At 34.7% G+C, this 17818-nt stretch overlaps 1 protein-coding gene across 2 annotated transcripts in view; it reads left to right on the top strand.

Annotated features, from left to right (window-relative positions):
- GRIK2 (glutamate receptor, ionotropic, kainate 2) overlaps nucleotides 1-17818 on the top strand; it is a 354035-nt gene that overhangs the window by 259720 nt on the left and 76497 nt on the right. For both annotated transcript variants that reach the window (XM_014964600.1, XM_014964601.1), the window contains exon 13: nucleotides 1762-1979. In XM_014964600.1, the coding sequence (XP_014820086.1) occupies nucleotides 1762-1979 (218 nt within the window). The remainder of the gene's footprint in view (nucleotides 1-1761; nucleotides 1980-17818) is intronic.

Genomic DNA, 17818 nt, shown 5'->3' with positions numbered 1-17818 from the left:
TTGGTGAGGTATGAACTTGTGGTAATTGGGGCAACCGCGGCAAACGTTTCCACTCCTCTTCTTTTCTTCCCAGTCCTATTTGACTTTACTGGTGTTGCTTTTTAAATGAAATGAGAGCAGTTAAAAAGATTTGGTGATGGTGGGCTTATTGGGAAGTCTGTTAGTGTTTTGGTGTCTAAGTGTCTGACTAACAGGGCCTAGGAGCAACTGCATCAGAAAGGTACTTTTCTACTTTTTTCCTTGCAGAATTCTAGGCAGAGTCTGGCGCTGGAGTTGGCTGTCATGTCCAAGTCTGTCAGCTTTTTTTGTTTGAAACAGCAAGGGTAAGATGAACTGCAGGGTAAGATGGGCTGTTTTTAAATACGATAGTCCAGTTATGATACCACTTCTTTTTTCCTTTTCTTTTGTTTTCTTCTTTTGTTTTTTTTTTTTTTTTTTTTTTTTTTTTCTTTTTTTCCCTTTCTGTTCTTTTTTGGCATTGACGTTGGAAGTTTGGCATAATCTTTAATTTATATGAAGATGTGTTACCTTGCTGGACGAGTTCCTTAAGTAACTCAATATGAACACTAAAATTTAACAGTAATAAAATAGTCCATCTTGCCTTCATTCCATTTTACCCAGGAGATTTAAAAGCAACCATAGTGACCAATTAACAAAAAATGATTATTTTGGTATGATGGTATAATGGATATGATAAAACTGTTTCTTTGAAAACAAGTTTCTGGATACTTCTAAAAGATTTTATGTAAAGTTCTTGCAATGAAGCTTGAAATTGTTTATTTGACATCATTAGAAATTTCATTCCATTCAATTCTAGTGTTATGGAAAAAAATCCATACATGCTCATTTATAATAAATATTTGTGGTTGTAAATTACATTGATTTTTTTTTTTCCTATTTTTAGTAATTAGGCACAAGAGGAGTTCATGTGCTTCAATTTATCTCATTAGACTCTAAATTAGCATTAATAATTATGCAAATTACTATACAGTGTCTGTCACCCCCTTCATTCTTTAGTGCCATGAGCAGGCAACTCCAGCAATGCATTATAATCTATCTTTATCTAGTTTATGCATAGCGGTCTAATATTTTCATTATTGCTCTATCAAATTAAGTGTGTGGTATAGCCACCCATATTTATCTGAAATTGTGGGGCTAACTATAGAGATGGGAGATGTTCATTTTTTTGTCTAAGCAGTCAAATAAACATTTACAGTAATGCAAATGGAAAAAGTTAAAAGTGTATTCATAATAGATTTCATTTTGTGCATTTCAGATGTGAAATATTTTATTTCATATCTGCTCCTTTCATTGATAGCTTATTTTTACTCAAGTAAGTTTTTACAAAATACTAAAATATAGTGCCTTGAAGATAAGGAACTGTATAAGAGCTTCAATATTAGTATTAACTTAGAGGTTCAGTCCAGCTAAGATTTTTTGTGAAAAGCCAGTTCAAGTAACTACTTTTTAAACATTGCTTTCTCTATATATATTTATAAACTTTAAAAAGGCACTGATCATCAAGTCTCCCATTACTATCTTTTGATTCCCACAGCTCAAAAAAAAAATGTCTTTATAAGTGTAATCAGTTCTTATTTTTCATTTCAGTTGTGTGTGTTTGTACAAGCAGCACATGTAAGCCTGTAGCTTAAAGATTCTTTTGCACAGTGATTCCATTTCCCCACTGTGGCAAAAATTGCTGAACACTTATTAATTGGTTTTTGTGCACTGGTTTCACCTTTCTCCCCTGGTTTTCGTTAGGTTCTGAGCTCATGCCCAAAGCCCTCTCCACCAGGATAGTGGGAGGCATTTGGTGGTTTTTCACACTTATCATCATTTCCTCGTACACTGCTAACCTAGCCGCCTTTCTGACAGTGGAACGCATGGAGTCTCCTATTGATTCTGCTGATGATTTGGCCAAGCAGACAAAGATAGAGTACGGTGCAGTTGAAGATGGAGCAACCATGACTTTCTTTAAGGTAAGCTTTATATTCTGTTTGAAAAGATTCTGTATCCTGATCGTGGTGGGGAAGTTTGTGCACCTTGCTGAGGAGCAATGGATATAAAAGGCAATTTCTCTGACAATTTTTTTTTCATAATCTTGTATAGCTGTGTAAAAGAATGGGTTTTGTCAGATTTAGAGTTACAATATCAGTTCAGTAGCATTATACTTAATTGTAGTCTTTGTTCAAGCAACTGGACTACACTGAGGATATTAGTGGCTCGACTGAGAAAACCTTAGAAAGAAATCTGCTTTCTAGCTTCATCAAGCATTTAAGTGGGCTTAAATTAGTGAAAAGTATGCATGAAGAGAGAGAGAATAGTTTGTTCTATACCTCCTTGTGTTTGATAACACAGAGGTGTCTCAGACTTTCCAGAGAGAGAGGTCTTTAACATTATTTGTCCAATCTTTGGTACATTTTGAAGACTTCTAGCTAGTATATTCTATTTATATGAGTTATTATGCTGTCACCTAAATCTTTGAAGAGACAGTTATATTGGCATTTGAAATTAGACAAACTGAGGTCCCAGGTAACTTGTAAACTGGTGCAGAAATAGAGGAGTGTGTGGTCAGTTCCTCTCATTAGATTCAGAGAGTACAAAATTTGTTTATATAACAAGGCTAAATAGTCACTGTTTAATCTTATGACCTTAGAGTCAATTGAAGTCTACACATCGTTTTATTTTTTAAAAAAATTATAGGACTTTCAGCTTCTACTTGGAAATAAAAATCAATTCAACTTCAGCATGTCGGAATGTTTTACACTGCTTGACTTATAGTTAAGGTTCTGAGTATTTTTCCTAGAATGCTTGTTGGAGAAGAAACTTATGAAGTTAATAGAAATAACTAATCAATTAGAAGATTCTTGCTGTCAGGAAATATGTGAAATAGTTAAAAGAAACATTGAAAGTTTAACAGCTGAGGTTTTTAAAAGATTCAAAATGGCTTAAGTCTCAGGACATAAAGAGCTGACACCAGGTATCTTTTGAGTCACCAGTATGGGGCTTTAATTACATTTTTGTCTGGCAGAAAACGTTGAACTTGTTGTAATTCAGATTTTAATTATGGACTCTAAAATATTAGGAAACAAGTTTAAAGTAGCAATGTCTTTCCTTGTGGTTGCCAGAAGCATTTTTCTCTGCATCTTCTTAACTTTTAATTTTCCTTGTTCTTAATTTTCTCTCTTACTCACTCTTCTTCCTTCTTCGTATGAGCATAATCTGTGGGGTTTTTAAACTATTTCTCTTTCTCTGGATGATTTTCCCCTCTGCATATTAATAAACTACTCCCTTTTCTGCATAATTCTTTCTACTCTCTTCCATCCTCTGTTTCTATTTATCTAGATATATTTTGTGTTTATCTAGTATATTGTATCCAAGAGCTAGAGAGGACATACTTCTAATGAAATAGCAATTGCACATCTTGCACAGAAGAATTTTGCTTGCAGTTGAAATAACCTAGATTTATACACAATGGAGTTACAGTGTCAGATCATTTAATTTGGTATTGCTTTTAGTACATTTATGAATTCTTCACTATGAATGAAAAAGAGAAATCAGAACAAAACATGGGACTTCTTTATTCAGCTAATACATTTTAGGTCAAATTAAGGTTTATTCTGTTAAACAAGCTTATTTTCTGGGCTTTATCTGTGAACAGGTCATGGTTCACAATTGTTTTGTGACATGAAAATGTATTGATAGTTAAGAACTTCTCTTCCAGGTAGCAACCAAATGATTACAAATATTTTTCTAATGTGTACTGATGTATACTTTCTTATCTAGTAGTTTGTAAATTAATTGGTATTATTTACCTAATTAAATAGATCCAAACTTAAGCATTAGAAGTAACTGCAACTTTTCTTATGGTTCAGCTAATGTACTTTGTTTACATGAAGAAAATGAAAATGCAAGAAAATATTTTAAAATAAGACTAAGTGGAATTTCCTCAAAAGGTACTACTGGAGTCGAACAGCTCATAGATATTACTGCTAAATTATAATATAAAAAGTGCTTAAGAACAGGTAACTGATAAAGGAAGACAAAAACTATCAGAAAAATATCTTAAGTGACAGAAGTGGCTATGCATAAAGCTAGTACAGAAAAGGAGAGATAGTGTATATAAATAGAAGAGTTGCGAATGTTTTCTGCATTGTGTGTAAAAAAAATGGATAAATATTCTCATTTTAAATTCCTTTTAGAATACTTTCTGTTTTATCAGTAAGCTAAAGGGTTTTAAATGGTATATCCTATATTATCTGATATATGGACAAGTGAATATCAAGTAGGAAGTAACACTGCCTTTTTATATGTTATTAGGGAAACTGTTAATGAACTACTGTGTCCTGTTCTGGTGACCACACTTTGAAAATATGTTTAAAATTGGAAAGAGTTCATTAAAGGTGAAAGAATGACTGTAGGTCTGGAAATAAGCATTGTAGTTAGAGGCTAAAGAAGACTGGTCTGTTTAATCTGCTGAAGAGAAGGTTAAGAGGTGACTTGATCATGGTCTGTAAGTACCTTAATGGGAATGAGTCTTTTGGCAGCAAATGACTGTTTAATCTAGCAGAAAAAGGCATAATGAGAACCAATGTTTCAAAGCTGAAGTTAGGCAAATTCAGACTAGAAATAAGGTGCTTATTTTTAAAAGCAAGCGTAATTAACCACTGGTACAAGTTACCTAGGACTGGGCTGGATTCATCCATCACATGCAGACATTGTGAGGAAAATAGATACAGCACAGCCCAAGCACATTGTGCTTATGATGTAGAGGCTACTCAATGAAATAGATAGCCTTCAATATACAAAAGCTCAGATTAGATTTTAGTAGTCCCCTTGTACTTCAAAAATCTATGAGAGTATGACTTTTGGGAGAGTTCACACAAAGATGATTGAGAGGATACATTTATCATCTGTGTGTATGTTTTTCCTTAGCTGCTTTATCTTGTTTTAATGAGAGTGGATTGAGTAAAACAATGGCATTATGTTACAACAAGAAATGAAGGCACCAGATGGTTTCCTAATGTTAAATGAAATTATCATATCTTGGTAATAGTTATCAGTTCCAATCACAGCAAGGCTCAGTAGCTGCCCATGAAACTGACAGTAATTTCTGCATAAATTATCTATACAGCAGTCCATTGAATTCTTTCTTAAAAAAGCTTTGGAACCTGGCCAAAGCTGAAGGAGAACCTAAAAGAGAATCAGACAAACTAACTGCTAGATTAAAACCTGCTTAATTTTAAAATCTTAGAGGGCACAGGGGATACACATTGAAAATGCTATTATCTTTGTGACTCAAATATCCCAGTGAAATAGCTTTTTTAAAAAGGAGAATGTTGTCTCCAAAGTTTTATTAAGTCCTCCAGATCACTGAATTTCTGTTCATGGTCTGAGAAGCAGGACATTAGAACCCCTTCTAGAAGCCAAAAAGTGGTGGACATTGTCAATGCTCTCTCCTTTTAAGATCTACTTATCCACTCTGAGCATGGAAAGGAAGACCTGTAAAACCAGAAAGGTTTTACAAGTCTGTTATATGCCTGGTAGGTCTGGTGGGCCATTTCATTGGGAATAACAAAGAAAACCTAGAAAGAAATAAATTTAAAAGTAAATTCTAAATCTCATCTGCTGCTAGGCTTGTAGTTTCCATTCCTGATAAGTGTATTAGTATTTCTCAAATTGAGTTTTTCTTAGTTATGAACTTCTCTTCCTTTCTCTTGACTGCTTTTGTCACTATTGAGCATTTTGAAGTTTCAGAAGTCTGTCTTCCTTCCTGTCTGGCACAAAATCAAAATCATTGTTTTCATAAAAGGTACTTATCTCACGCTAGCTGTTCTTGGGTAAAAAAGCTCAGATTTTTCATTGCCTCGGATTTCTGTGGTCTCTCAGTCTGTTTCTTGAAACCCCAGTGTTTGTTTTGTTAATGAAAGACAGTTGAGAACAAAAATGTTAATTCCACCCTGCTTCTATATGTACCACAATTCTCCATCCTCACACACAAATGAGACTACTACAGCACATGTTGATGTGTGGTTTACAATTTTTTTTTTGTGAAGTTGCTGTGTACCTTGGTTTTTCTCATCATTTTTCATATCTGTACCTTTCACTTTTTTTCTTTCTAGGTTTTTGTACAGTACCATGCACAATGGAACTTTCCTCAGTTATGGGTACTAGGCATTTGCATACCAAATAGTAAAAAACAAAGTAATTTTTCATTCTCTAATAGCAGTAGATTAGTGTCATTACTTCTGTATCACAAATTAAAGGTCTTAGCTCACTGTGAGAGTTGTGTATTTTATATCCTTGTTTTGCTGATAAGGAAGCTGAAGCACTAAAAGGGAATGCATCTCTTTTAAGATCACTTGGTGAAAGGCAGATACGGGACTAATTCAGGAAAGCTGACTCACACACCTTGGACTTATCTGATGGACTATTCTATTTGTCATTTACATTTGCCAATTTCTTTCCTTTTCTTCTTCAGGACACATTTTTCTACTTCAGCTTTACTTTTCTACAATATCTTCTATTTCTTCCTGCACTGCTTTTTCTCCACAAAGATCCATGCTGCTGACCCTTTTCAGTCCTGTCTTCCACCCCACCCCCTGTCCTTTCCCCCCACTTTTTACCCTAGCCATTTTGTAACCACCTCCCTCGGGAAATTTTGAAATGAAAGAATAAAATCAAGAAAAAGGGTATGAATGTCACTCATTTATTGTGAGTGATGTTGGCATTGGCATGCACAAAGCCTGTATAACTTCAATTGGTTTTTCAAATCGGAGTTTGAACATTGGAATTGGCAAATGACATTTATCAGTTTAAAAAATAAATATGCATGTACAAGCACATAGGCATATACGGACATAGAACCTTTAGCTGAATGCTGCAAAAGTTTACCAGTGCATATCAATTGTTTGGTGCGATAAAAGAAACACCACTTCTGAGCTTCTCAAATATCCACGGAGTGACAAAGACTAATGGAAGACAATTTTTTGTTCATGTTGGTATAAACATGAACAATTTCCTCATAGTATGAGGAAGAGGAGGCTTAGGGGAGACCTCATCACTCTCTACAACTACGTGAAAGGACACTGTAGAGAGGTTGGTACTGGTCTCTTCTCACAGGTAATTAGTGACAGAACAAGAGGGAATGTCTTCAAGCTCCAACAGGGTAGGTTTAGATTGAACATTAGGAAAGAATTTTTCACCAAAAGAGTGATAGGGCATTGGAACAGGCTGCCCAGGGAGGGGGTGGAGTCACCATCCCTGGCTGTGTTTAAGGGCCGTTTAGATGCAGTGCTAAGGGACGTGGTGTAGGGGAGGACTTTGTAGAGTAGGGTAGATGGTTGGACTCGATGATCCCAAGGGTCTCTTCCAACCTCAACGATTCTATGATTCTATGTTCAGTTTGCTTTAAAATTTCACTTTATAGATAAATTATATTTGAGTGTAACAAATACAGACTTGTTCTTATGCATAAAAACACATGTGGCACTTTTGACTAAAGAGGGAATTAAAAATAAATACCATGCAATCTGTTCTGGTTTTTTTCTTCTTCTTTTTGGTCATCACGGTTTGGGCCTATCTGCTAGAAACACATGCTGTTGAAATGCATTATTTCCCTTTTCCTGTGATTATTCCCTCTTTGCAGGAATACCTACTCAGGTAACCGCTACTAATTTGAATGTACCAAAAAAGCAGGCAAAGCTACAAACATGTAAAGCAAGGTTTGTGGTCACTCCATGCACATATAAGAAATGAATTTGCAATGACAAGAGTCTGTGAGAATGAGATATAGGCTTTGTCCAGAGACCTCAAAACACTGAATTCTACTTTTTTCTTTAAAAGATCAAGGAACCTAGGTAGAGGTAGGTAGGTAGGTTAGAAGATGCATTAACACAGACTACAAGAGCAGCAGTGCATTTGAATTCTAAATGGAAGAAATTCTGATAAATTTGGTGCCATTAAGTTCTTTGAGGTGAACTGTCTTTCCTTTGAATCTGAGGGCAGAAAGCAGAACTAATTCACAATTCACTAGTTCACTCACTCCAACCAACTCTCTAGGTACTGGGACAAAGTGACTGAAATGCTGTGTTGACCCTTCTCCCTTTTCAAGGGTTGTCAGAGAGCATATGTTTCACTGCCAGTTCAGTGCTGAAGCATGAAACTAAAAATAGATGGAATGTATTAGAAATCCACTACCTCTCCACTCTCACCTTGGCCATCCCTGTGTCTTTTCCCTTCCCTTTCCCCATTCCCCATTTTTCATTCCTCGTACCCTTTTCCCTGTTCCTACATTATGGGCTGAAAAATGAGCACAAGGACTAGTCAACTTTTAATTTCTGCAAAGAGTTATACTGCATTATACCAGATTATATCCAGGTATATAATCCATATACCATTATACCCAGATAGTAAGCACTCTTAAGCTGCTGGAAAATGTGATATTCATGAATAGTTATGCTCCGAAATCACAGTATTCATGTTTATAATTTAGACCTGTCTCCAGCTACAGCTCTTAGAAACCAATGAAACACATACAAATGCTTTTCAGAGTCCTGTCAAAGAATATCTTTCAACCTAAAAACAAGATTAGTCATTCACAATAAATAAAATATTGAATTAAATATCTAACATATTAGTTGAGTCCCCACTAGTTATTTTTTAAAGGAAGCTGAAGAGAGACATCAAAAACAAATTAAAAGTGTGTGTTAGGAAAATGTATGTTGTCCTTATGTACTATTGTAAGTTTTGTCTGAACTGGTAAGCCATTTTGTTTCCTTTCTCTCACGTGATGCGCTTCACTCTCTGACCTCTTTAAGGCCTGTAATGGCACTGCTGACAGCATCAGTTGTAAGAGAATGACTGAACTCTGGGTTTGGCTACAAGGCTTTTTCCTCAGAGATGCATAACCTAATTGCTATCTAGACTTATCACCTTTCTTTTCTTCTTCTTCTCCTGCTTTCCCCCAGGAGATAGGGCAAGAACACTTTCCTTTTCTCTTCTCTTTTTAGCTTTTTTCTCTTTATGTCTGTCTTTAGATCAGGAGCAAGGTGGGAAAGGGAACTGAGCTAGATCACAGAGAATACTTCAACTGCAAACAGCATTCTTTAGGAAAGAGATTTCAGAGTTAGGGTTTGTTTAGGAAACTGAGAGTACGTTTGAGAACATTTTTAACTATCAGAGTCTGAAAAAACCCCACATCTTGCTCTTCAAAGCAAATAGATCTATCACCATGTGGCCATGTAAAGTTTGCAGATTTGATCTATGACTCATCCTGGGAACATGATTCAGAAACAATTCTCCAGAGTGAACTGTCTCTTAGTTTAGCCAGTTGTGTGTGAGATCCTGCCATATGAACAACCTTCAGTGTTGCGCTCCTGCCCACCAAAGCAGCCTGAAAGCCTCCATTCATTAGCAGAGGTGAACTCTTGGTTCCACCTTGTCAGTTTATATATAATACTACTGAGATGTTGTCCAACTGCATTAGCATTGCTTTGTGTAGAGAAATATTTCCAGTGCCAGAATTGCCCTGGACACCACCTGAAGTCTTATTATACTGATGAATTTCTTCTCCAGAGTTAGTCATTGTTCCAAACACAATACATGTTGAGATTGGTTAAACCATCCTTTTTGCAACACACTTCTGGTAATAATTACATAAGCTTTATTGGATATGGATGTCTTTTAAGCGTTTTTCAGTATCCATGCATTAATTAAACTTGTATTTAATGTATTCAAGGTCGTTAATCTGCACAATATAGATTACCCATTTATACAAAAAATATACTAAACCATGCTTTAGAATAATAGAATCATTCAGGCTGGAAAAGACCTTTAAGATCATTGAGTCCAACCATTAATCTAACAATACCAACTCCACGTCTAAATCCTGTCCCTAAGCACCACATCTACATGTCTTTTATTTACCTCCACGGATGGCGACTCCACCACTTCTCTGGGCAGGCTGTTCCAATGCCGGACAACCCTTCTGGTGAAGCAATTTTCCCCAGTATTAACAAAGGATGTAGTATCGCTTCCCTTAAAATACTTATATTTGAGCAGGCTATCTTTACATTTGAGAATTGAAATCAACTCCTCCTCAATGAGCTATAAAACAGAACAAATATTCTGGAAGTCTTTGAAGACCTGACTTTTTTGGTCTTTAAAGAACTCTTACTTTCTTCTGCAACAGAAGGTCAGTGGTAAGATAGAAACTTTACTGTTCTTCTTTCTGTTGCTCTCACTTTCTGTTTCTCTGTCTTTCAGTTTTTATTTTTTGACATGAGCAACTTGTCTTCCTAGACTTACAAGGAATCTTCCAAAACTCTTACGGAGCTCCTATATGACTTGTCTGATAGAGGTTTCATGTACTCTTTCATACATTTCCGCTTTCTGAAAAAGAAAGACACATCCCTAAAGGAACTTTCTGTGAAGGAAGAGTAGCACCAAACATCATCTGTGATTTGTTGGGGAGGCTGTCTAGCTCTTTTTTCACCTTTTTACCTTATCTGGCAAAGAAGCTCTGAGAATAGTTTCTTTGATGCTAGAACTTCAATCTAAGCCTATCCAGACTGTTATCATACAAGTGTATTTTTATTCAGGTTGAATTGCTGAGGAATTTCATTGGATTGAACAGAACCAACAGTTTGGTTCCTTAATTTAATTTATGGCTACAAATAGTATTTCTGATAGCTGCATCAGAAATGCAAAAGCTGCTTTGCTCCTTGAAGTACAGACGCTAAACATAGTTCATTATAGATGTGTAATCCAACAGTGGTATTCTAATCAGGGCTTTGGGCTACGCATAAAATCAGAAATTAGCAAAGGGAACACTGCAATTTCAGTTATAGCTTCCTCCCCAAGTCACAGGTGCCACATACAAGAAATGCCTTTTCTGAAATTAAGGAAGTTTTTGGTTTTTGTTTTTTGTTTGGTTTTTGTTTGGTTGGTTTTGGTTTTTCTTTTTGTTTTTATTTCTTGGTTTTTTTTTTTTTTTGTACAGCCTGTTCATAATTAAGACGATTTGGCTTTCTGAATGGCTGTCTTTTGAAATCAGATCATCAAAGATGAAAGGAGGATTGAAGGGAAACTACAAGGCTCATCTCATAAGCAGTATTAAGGCCATTGTTTTTTGCATTCTTATTCAGCTAATAATGGATTTCTGGATTTATTTCCAAGGTAGAGCTTAATTCTAAATACTCAAAATAAATTTCTTAACAATTCCAAAAAACATTAAGATTCTTAGTCTTAATCTTCAGGTATTCAATTTTCCTTTCAGAATTAATAGAATTACTTAGATAAATTGAATCTCTAACTTCTAGTGGAACAAATCTAAAACCAAAAGCACTAGAACCTACAAATGTTGCAGTTGTAATTTCATATGATTTGAGATTTTTTTTTTTATTTTTACATTTGTTGACATTAGTAATGGACTCAAGACATCAAAATCCTCCTGTTATTACGTATTGGTCATTCAAAATATTATTATTCTATTTTCTTATGCTATATTGCATTATACAAGCCCCATTTTAATAATATTATCAACTGCTAATGTAGCTAGTTTTACTTCATAGGTAAAATGTGTAGCAAAGATAATTTATGATTCTTTTATAGATATATTGTAAAATGAGGCATGGCATCCCTAAAATGATAATGAGTACAGCCAGGAATAGGCTGTATTCCTGAAGTTTCTCAAAATCTGTAGAGTAGAAGTATTAGGAATAGATTGATACATGGTAAATTTACCAATAGATTGGTAAACTGGTGGATTAGTAAAGAAAGAATCTCAACTGTTGATTGAGACAATTTAATAGGAAGGTCCTGTGTGTTGGTCTCAAAGCTGGAAAATAAACCCCTCCAGATGATTTATTTTTTTTAGGAAAAGTGTAGTTTTTGAAACATGTAGGGCAGATTTCTCCTCACTCTAAAATGTAGATACCTGCTCTCCTCTCAAGTATTCATCCTATTGGCATTGGAAAGCAGTTCTTCCATAGTACCTTAAATAACTGTCCTGAAAGGAAAGTGTTCTCCAGAGTTACAGAACTTTCCCATTGACTATAGAGAATCTTAGATTATTGCCTTGGTCTAGATACTTGATATGAAGCTGGCTACAAGCAAGTGGGATGAATCTTATAAAATTTTTGCTCACTATTTAAACACTGGGCAACTTTGAAATACGTATAAACTGCGGTATGACTGTAGGGAGAGGTTGTGATTAAAAACTATCTATGTATGCAAATTAATTAATTTTACAGGGAATATTACAAATAATTCTAATTCCATAATAAAACTGGCTGACTTAACTAGCACTGTGGGGATATTTGCCTTATTTTAGATTATTGGTTTAAAGGCCGTGAAGACTTTATTTTCTTTCATGTTGGCACTGAAATGAACACAAAAACCAAAAAGAAAATTCTCTTTTAAATCACAGAAAAGGTTCACATTTTGGCTTACAGTCTGAGCTGGAATATGGCCAAAGTTCTGGTCTGTGTTTGTTAAAGTCATATTTTAAAAGATTGAACTGTTCACAATGAGTGTTTCTAAAATTAAGCCAGTGATTGCAAAACCCCATCTTTCAGAAACAAAACTAAAAATTACAAACAATAACCACAATCCTCTATTTTCTTTTGCTCATCTAACTCTATATGCTTGATCATATTAGAGGTTGAGTACATTTATCCTCCACCGGCAGAACAGATGTTGCTGTGTCATCTGCTGTATGGCTTGTCATTTTTTTACATTTATGAGCCCAATTAATTTTTTTTTATTAAATTAGGGTGACAGACGTAGGATTTTGATGTGTGCACCAGGAATGTGTTTGTGTTGTTTGCATATTTTGTTGGAAGTATGTGGTAATCTTGACATATTCTATGCCAGAATTTTCATGGAAACTTTAAATTGAAGAGTACAGTTCCGCAAATTGCATCAACTGAATTATTAAAGCTCAGTAGGTGTTAAGCAAGAAATGATGAAAAATCTGATGAGATAGACAGATTACAATTTCTAAAGCTACTTCAAGCTCCAAACATTTTTATGTTGCCATCCACTAAAATAGTATTTAGGTTTCCAAAATTGTGATATAGTTTAATTAACTGTTAGAGAAACTCTTAATGCATTTAAAGGAAAGGGACCATTGTTTAAAGCACTTTGTCTGGTTGTTTTCCTGCATTAAACAAGAATAGCAAGAATTAACAAGCAAAATAATTGACATAGTGAATATTTAGAACATGGAATCACCTTGAAGCGGAAGATGACAACACTGCAGTTATTGATTCCAGTTTCTTTCACATGTTTGGGTTTCTGCATGCATATGGCAAATTAGTAGGCTGACACAGCAAAACTAACGACCTTGTTTACAGAAAAAAAAATAAAATCCCACATCCAGAACAAACTGTACCCTCTTACAGATTTTTAATCATTAATTCTCTTTTGCAAATTTTATTTTTCTGTATTTTTGTGCTTCTTGCTTAGAAAGTGAAACAGGGGAAAAATTATTAAATCTAGACTAGACTAGAATATCTCAGTTGGAAGGGACCTACAGCGATCACCTAGTCCAACTGCCCGACCACTTCAGGGCTGAGCAGAAGTTAGAACAAATTACTGAGAAAATTGTCCAAATGCCTCTTCAACACTGACAGGCTTGGGGCATTGGCCGCCTTTTTGGGAAGACTGTTCCAGTTTTTGAAACCTGCCTTAAAAAATAATTAATTTGGATCCAAAATTTTGAAGTAAGAAATTTGAAATGGATTGTTTAGAGACTAAAGTAAAATGTAAAAAGAAATCTTTATTAGAGAGTAAAATAAAATATATACAGAAATCTTTATATAGTATCTGAAGTATATTATTCCAAACGCATTATATGTCTCTGTCTTGTATACTTTCAGGCTACATTTTTAGTAGTAAATAAACCAGGCCAAGACCATTTTTAAAGTCAGGGTCACCGGACTAACTCTCTTTTTCATCAAAATTAGATGATAATGCACAAAACAACCTATTAGGAACAATCTTTGGTATGTACTTGACATCTTCATGGCTATTATCTCAGGGTGGAACGCAGGTATCATTTGAGAGGTTATTCTTTAGGACAGGTGAAAACTGTTCCAGGGTCAATGGTGTAGACCAGGACATATGGTGTAGACAATTACGGGTCTCACACCTGGCCCAGGTGAATCATAGTCTTGAGTTGGAAACTTTAGCAGTTTTGCTAAAATATTGTCAGTAGAATGAATTATGTCTGATTCTACTCTTTAGTAGAAAAGTTGACTAAGAGGTGAATAACTTTTTCTTTTCTGTCCTGCTCTCAATTTTTTTTTCTAAGTTGTACAGGTTCAACTTAAATCAGTTGTTGTGGGAGTAATCTATCAAAATATTTATACAACCTGAAAGTCCTAAAATGGAACTATATACTTATTTCTTATTTATTCTTTCGATGTTTCTTTCACAAACAAGTTCCTATTGATTTGAGTAGGTATTAGGTGTTTAAATATCTTTGTGAATCTAGGCTTAAAAATGTTGAAGGGAAAAAAAAAAAGAAAGAGTAAAAGAGCTAATTTAAAGTAAGAGTAGACAGAGAACAAATTGTGGCAATTAAAGCTTAAAGAATCTGAAGTTTCACAACAAGAATAAAAAGAAAATCAGTTGGATATTACACATCCGGAGGCATGTGCTTGAGGAAAGCCTAAGTAAAATGCAAATAAAACAGAAATGGTTTAATAGCTTCAGTTTGTTTGAAACCAAAATATTATATTTGATCTTTAATTTAAACATGTAGTGCTTTTCTTTTTGTCATGCTGGTATTTTCCACAGCATTATAAATGAGGACTATTAGATAATTGATATTACTTCCCATTTTAATTTCAAATGAATGAAATATTACATTAGTGTAATATGTGTCAAGAAGAAATTATTTAATTTTACTTGAAAAAAAATCTTTGATGTCTTTGTTTTCAAGGACAGCAAAAAACCTATACTCTTTGTTCAGATATTCTCTAATGTGCATTACTGATTTGTAAATACATGTTTGGATCATATTTTAAGTGATGACTAATTTCAAGCTTATTTCCATAGTCAATACCATGTATTTTGAGATGGATTTTTTAAGTGGGACCCAGGATGGCTCCTCATTTGCTTAAAAAATTCAAAACCAGAACTACTTTGCATAATTTTACATAGGCAATTATTCAGTACAAAAGGAACAAACGGTCTTCTTCTCCACATACACACATATAAATGATGACTACATGTTTGTTTGCATAATTTGCACACAGCGTTTCCCCTGAAGGTATAGGAAACACACTGCTATTTTACTGCACTCTTTTTGTTGAAGAGGAAGTGGTGTCATTGAATAGAATTGCCTCATCAGACACTCTACAAAAGTGCCAAGTTGTAGCAATCAATAGGGAAATAGCAGATGTGAAGGTTAGTTGGCATCAAAGAATATGAGTGGAGGACTTTCCTATGGGAAAGAGAGTGCTTCATTACGCTTTATCTGTACTAAGAATATTGGTTCTATCAAGCTTTCAGAAAATTAGAATATGATGGCTTTCATGACTCCATCTCTGAAAGAGTCACTTTAACAACAGTTAAAAAGTTAGATAGATATCCATCTAGGGAATTACACTAAGCAATCAGGATTTTATTAGTTTTAAACTGAAATGTTACAATATCTTCTCTGTCTGAAGAAAGCAGATCCAGCGCAATGACTCTGGGACAAGAACTGGCTCCCTGGATGATCACTATATTGTAGATGAGCGTAAATGCTGCTTTTGGAGCATGTTCATAGGAAACAAACAACATGTTATCATTTCTCTAGAGCATAAATACTTAAAGACTTTTGTTCAGAAAGTTCCTTGTTTTGTGGATAGCTTGTATATTTGTTTCTTTTTCTGAACAGTATAAGCAACTTTTCAATGTTTGTCCACGCAAGAATTGCTGTAGAAAAACTGCTTTAATACATCAATCATGTGGATGCTCTTTAGAGAGATTGTCCTACAGGGAATGGCAAAACTGGAGAGTCAGTAAACTGAGTGATGTTGAGCTGGCAAGTCAGTAGATCATAGATAGTATTTGTCAGTATGAGAGCTTACAGTTGCTGATAGCAGTTGAATGCTTTTCTGAGCAAGCTATAAAAAAGGAACAGGTGTTAGTAAGGACAGATGACTTGGAGGGAAATATTCACTGACAGATTATTTCATTCATTCACTTTGCAAACCTGTGAAATACTTTATTTCCAGGAAGCTGAATTAGAGATTTTCTGTGCTTGAGACTGAACATGGAGGATCTTTGCCTTAAAAAAAAAGCCCAAGTCCTTAATAATATATCTTTCATAAGGCATTGAAACAATTTTCTCACATCACTGATCTTTAAATTAAAATACTGCTTATTGGAAGTTCTGCCCTAGTCTGCTTAATTAATACTTAAAGCAAATTATATTTATTGGCAATGTGGAGGAGGAGTCAGCATTAATTATCTAAAAGCACCATTCTCACTGAAATCCAGCATGGATTGAAAATTAATTGTTCCTGGTCATTGAGCTCTGTTCACACTAATAACCAAATAAATGCACTAGACCACACACTGAATCAAAAGTTGCTCTGACAGTTTAGATACTTAGTGCCAGAATGGAATTTGATTTGCTGAGTACTCTGCAGTGATTCAGCTTTCCGTGTCTCCAAAGTTCACAACAAGGGGCAGAACTGAGGGCTTTGACATTAAGAGCTTAAGTGAACATCACATGGTGTCTGTCAAGATTGCTTTTTCATTTCAGAATGCTGTGTAATGATGTTTACAAGCAAGTTGCTTCTGCATTCAGTGCTTACAGATACATATGGTTACAAGAGAAAATCATTTTGCCTTTGGCTTTAAAGTGAAGCTGAGGCATTCCTGTCATGCAGTTGCCCAAGACCAAATATTTTGTACCTCAATAAACAGCCAAAAGCATCATAAAAATCTGTTAAATCATCTCTTAGTTTTTTGCATTTTTGCTGCTTTTAAACAACAGTTTATCAAAGCAAGCAAAACAGAGATAGCAATAAAACTTAGAGCTAAATCAAACACGCAAAGTCATTTACAACCTGGACTTAATTAGGCTCCTATTTTAGGTAGTAAATCCATATTAGAGATGGAGAAAATAATCTCATTTAATTACACTGAATAAGTGAAATGTCAGCTTTCTGAAGTTATGAAAGACTTTAAGCACTGTAGGCTGAAATCGTCAGCCTTCTTAGTCTAATATGAGTGGATACAGACAAATCTTTTTTTTCTATTGTTGTTTTACAATGCTTCTGTAATTGCTCCAAAGCAATGACACAATCTTTCAGCCAGTGATATCTCCTGTCTGCACTGAGATTCACGGTAGTTTACCTGAAAGTGAGATGACCTGGAAGTGGATACTCTGAGAGCTATTCATCTAGTCTAAAATCTGTTCCCTTAATCAAGTGTAATGACCCCCCCTTGTATACTTTTAGTTCTCTTATCATATCTCTTTTATAAAAAGCAATAAGTATTGTAGTTTTCAGAGTGGGAAAGTATGCTGTCAGTACATGCAATATGGAGCACATTCTCTGTGTTTGCATAAATCCCATTAGAATTAGCATTTTGCAATCTATCATAAAAAAGAGAAAAAAAGAAAATCTCTATAGACCAAGATTAGTGACAATATTTGTTTGTCATTACAGGTAGGTATCTTGTTTATTAAATAGTGCAATTTAGCTAATTAGACTATAGAAATTATTTTTTTTCACCGTAGGTCTCCTGACAGTTTTCTGATAACAATAAGCATTTTAATTGATTACCAAAACAATAAAGTCAAAAGAATTAA

This window comes from Calidris pugnax, unplaced genomic scaffold, assembly GCF_001431845.1.
Source record: "Calidris pugnax isolate Ruff unplaced genomic scaffold, ASM143184v1 scaffold219, whole genome shotgun sequence".
NCBI lineage: Eukaryota > Metazoa > Chordata > Aves > Charadriiformes > Scolopacidae > Calidris > Calidris pugnax.
This window is presented reverse-complemented; position numbering and strand designations above follow the sequence as displayed.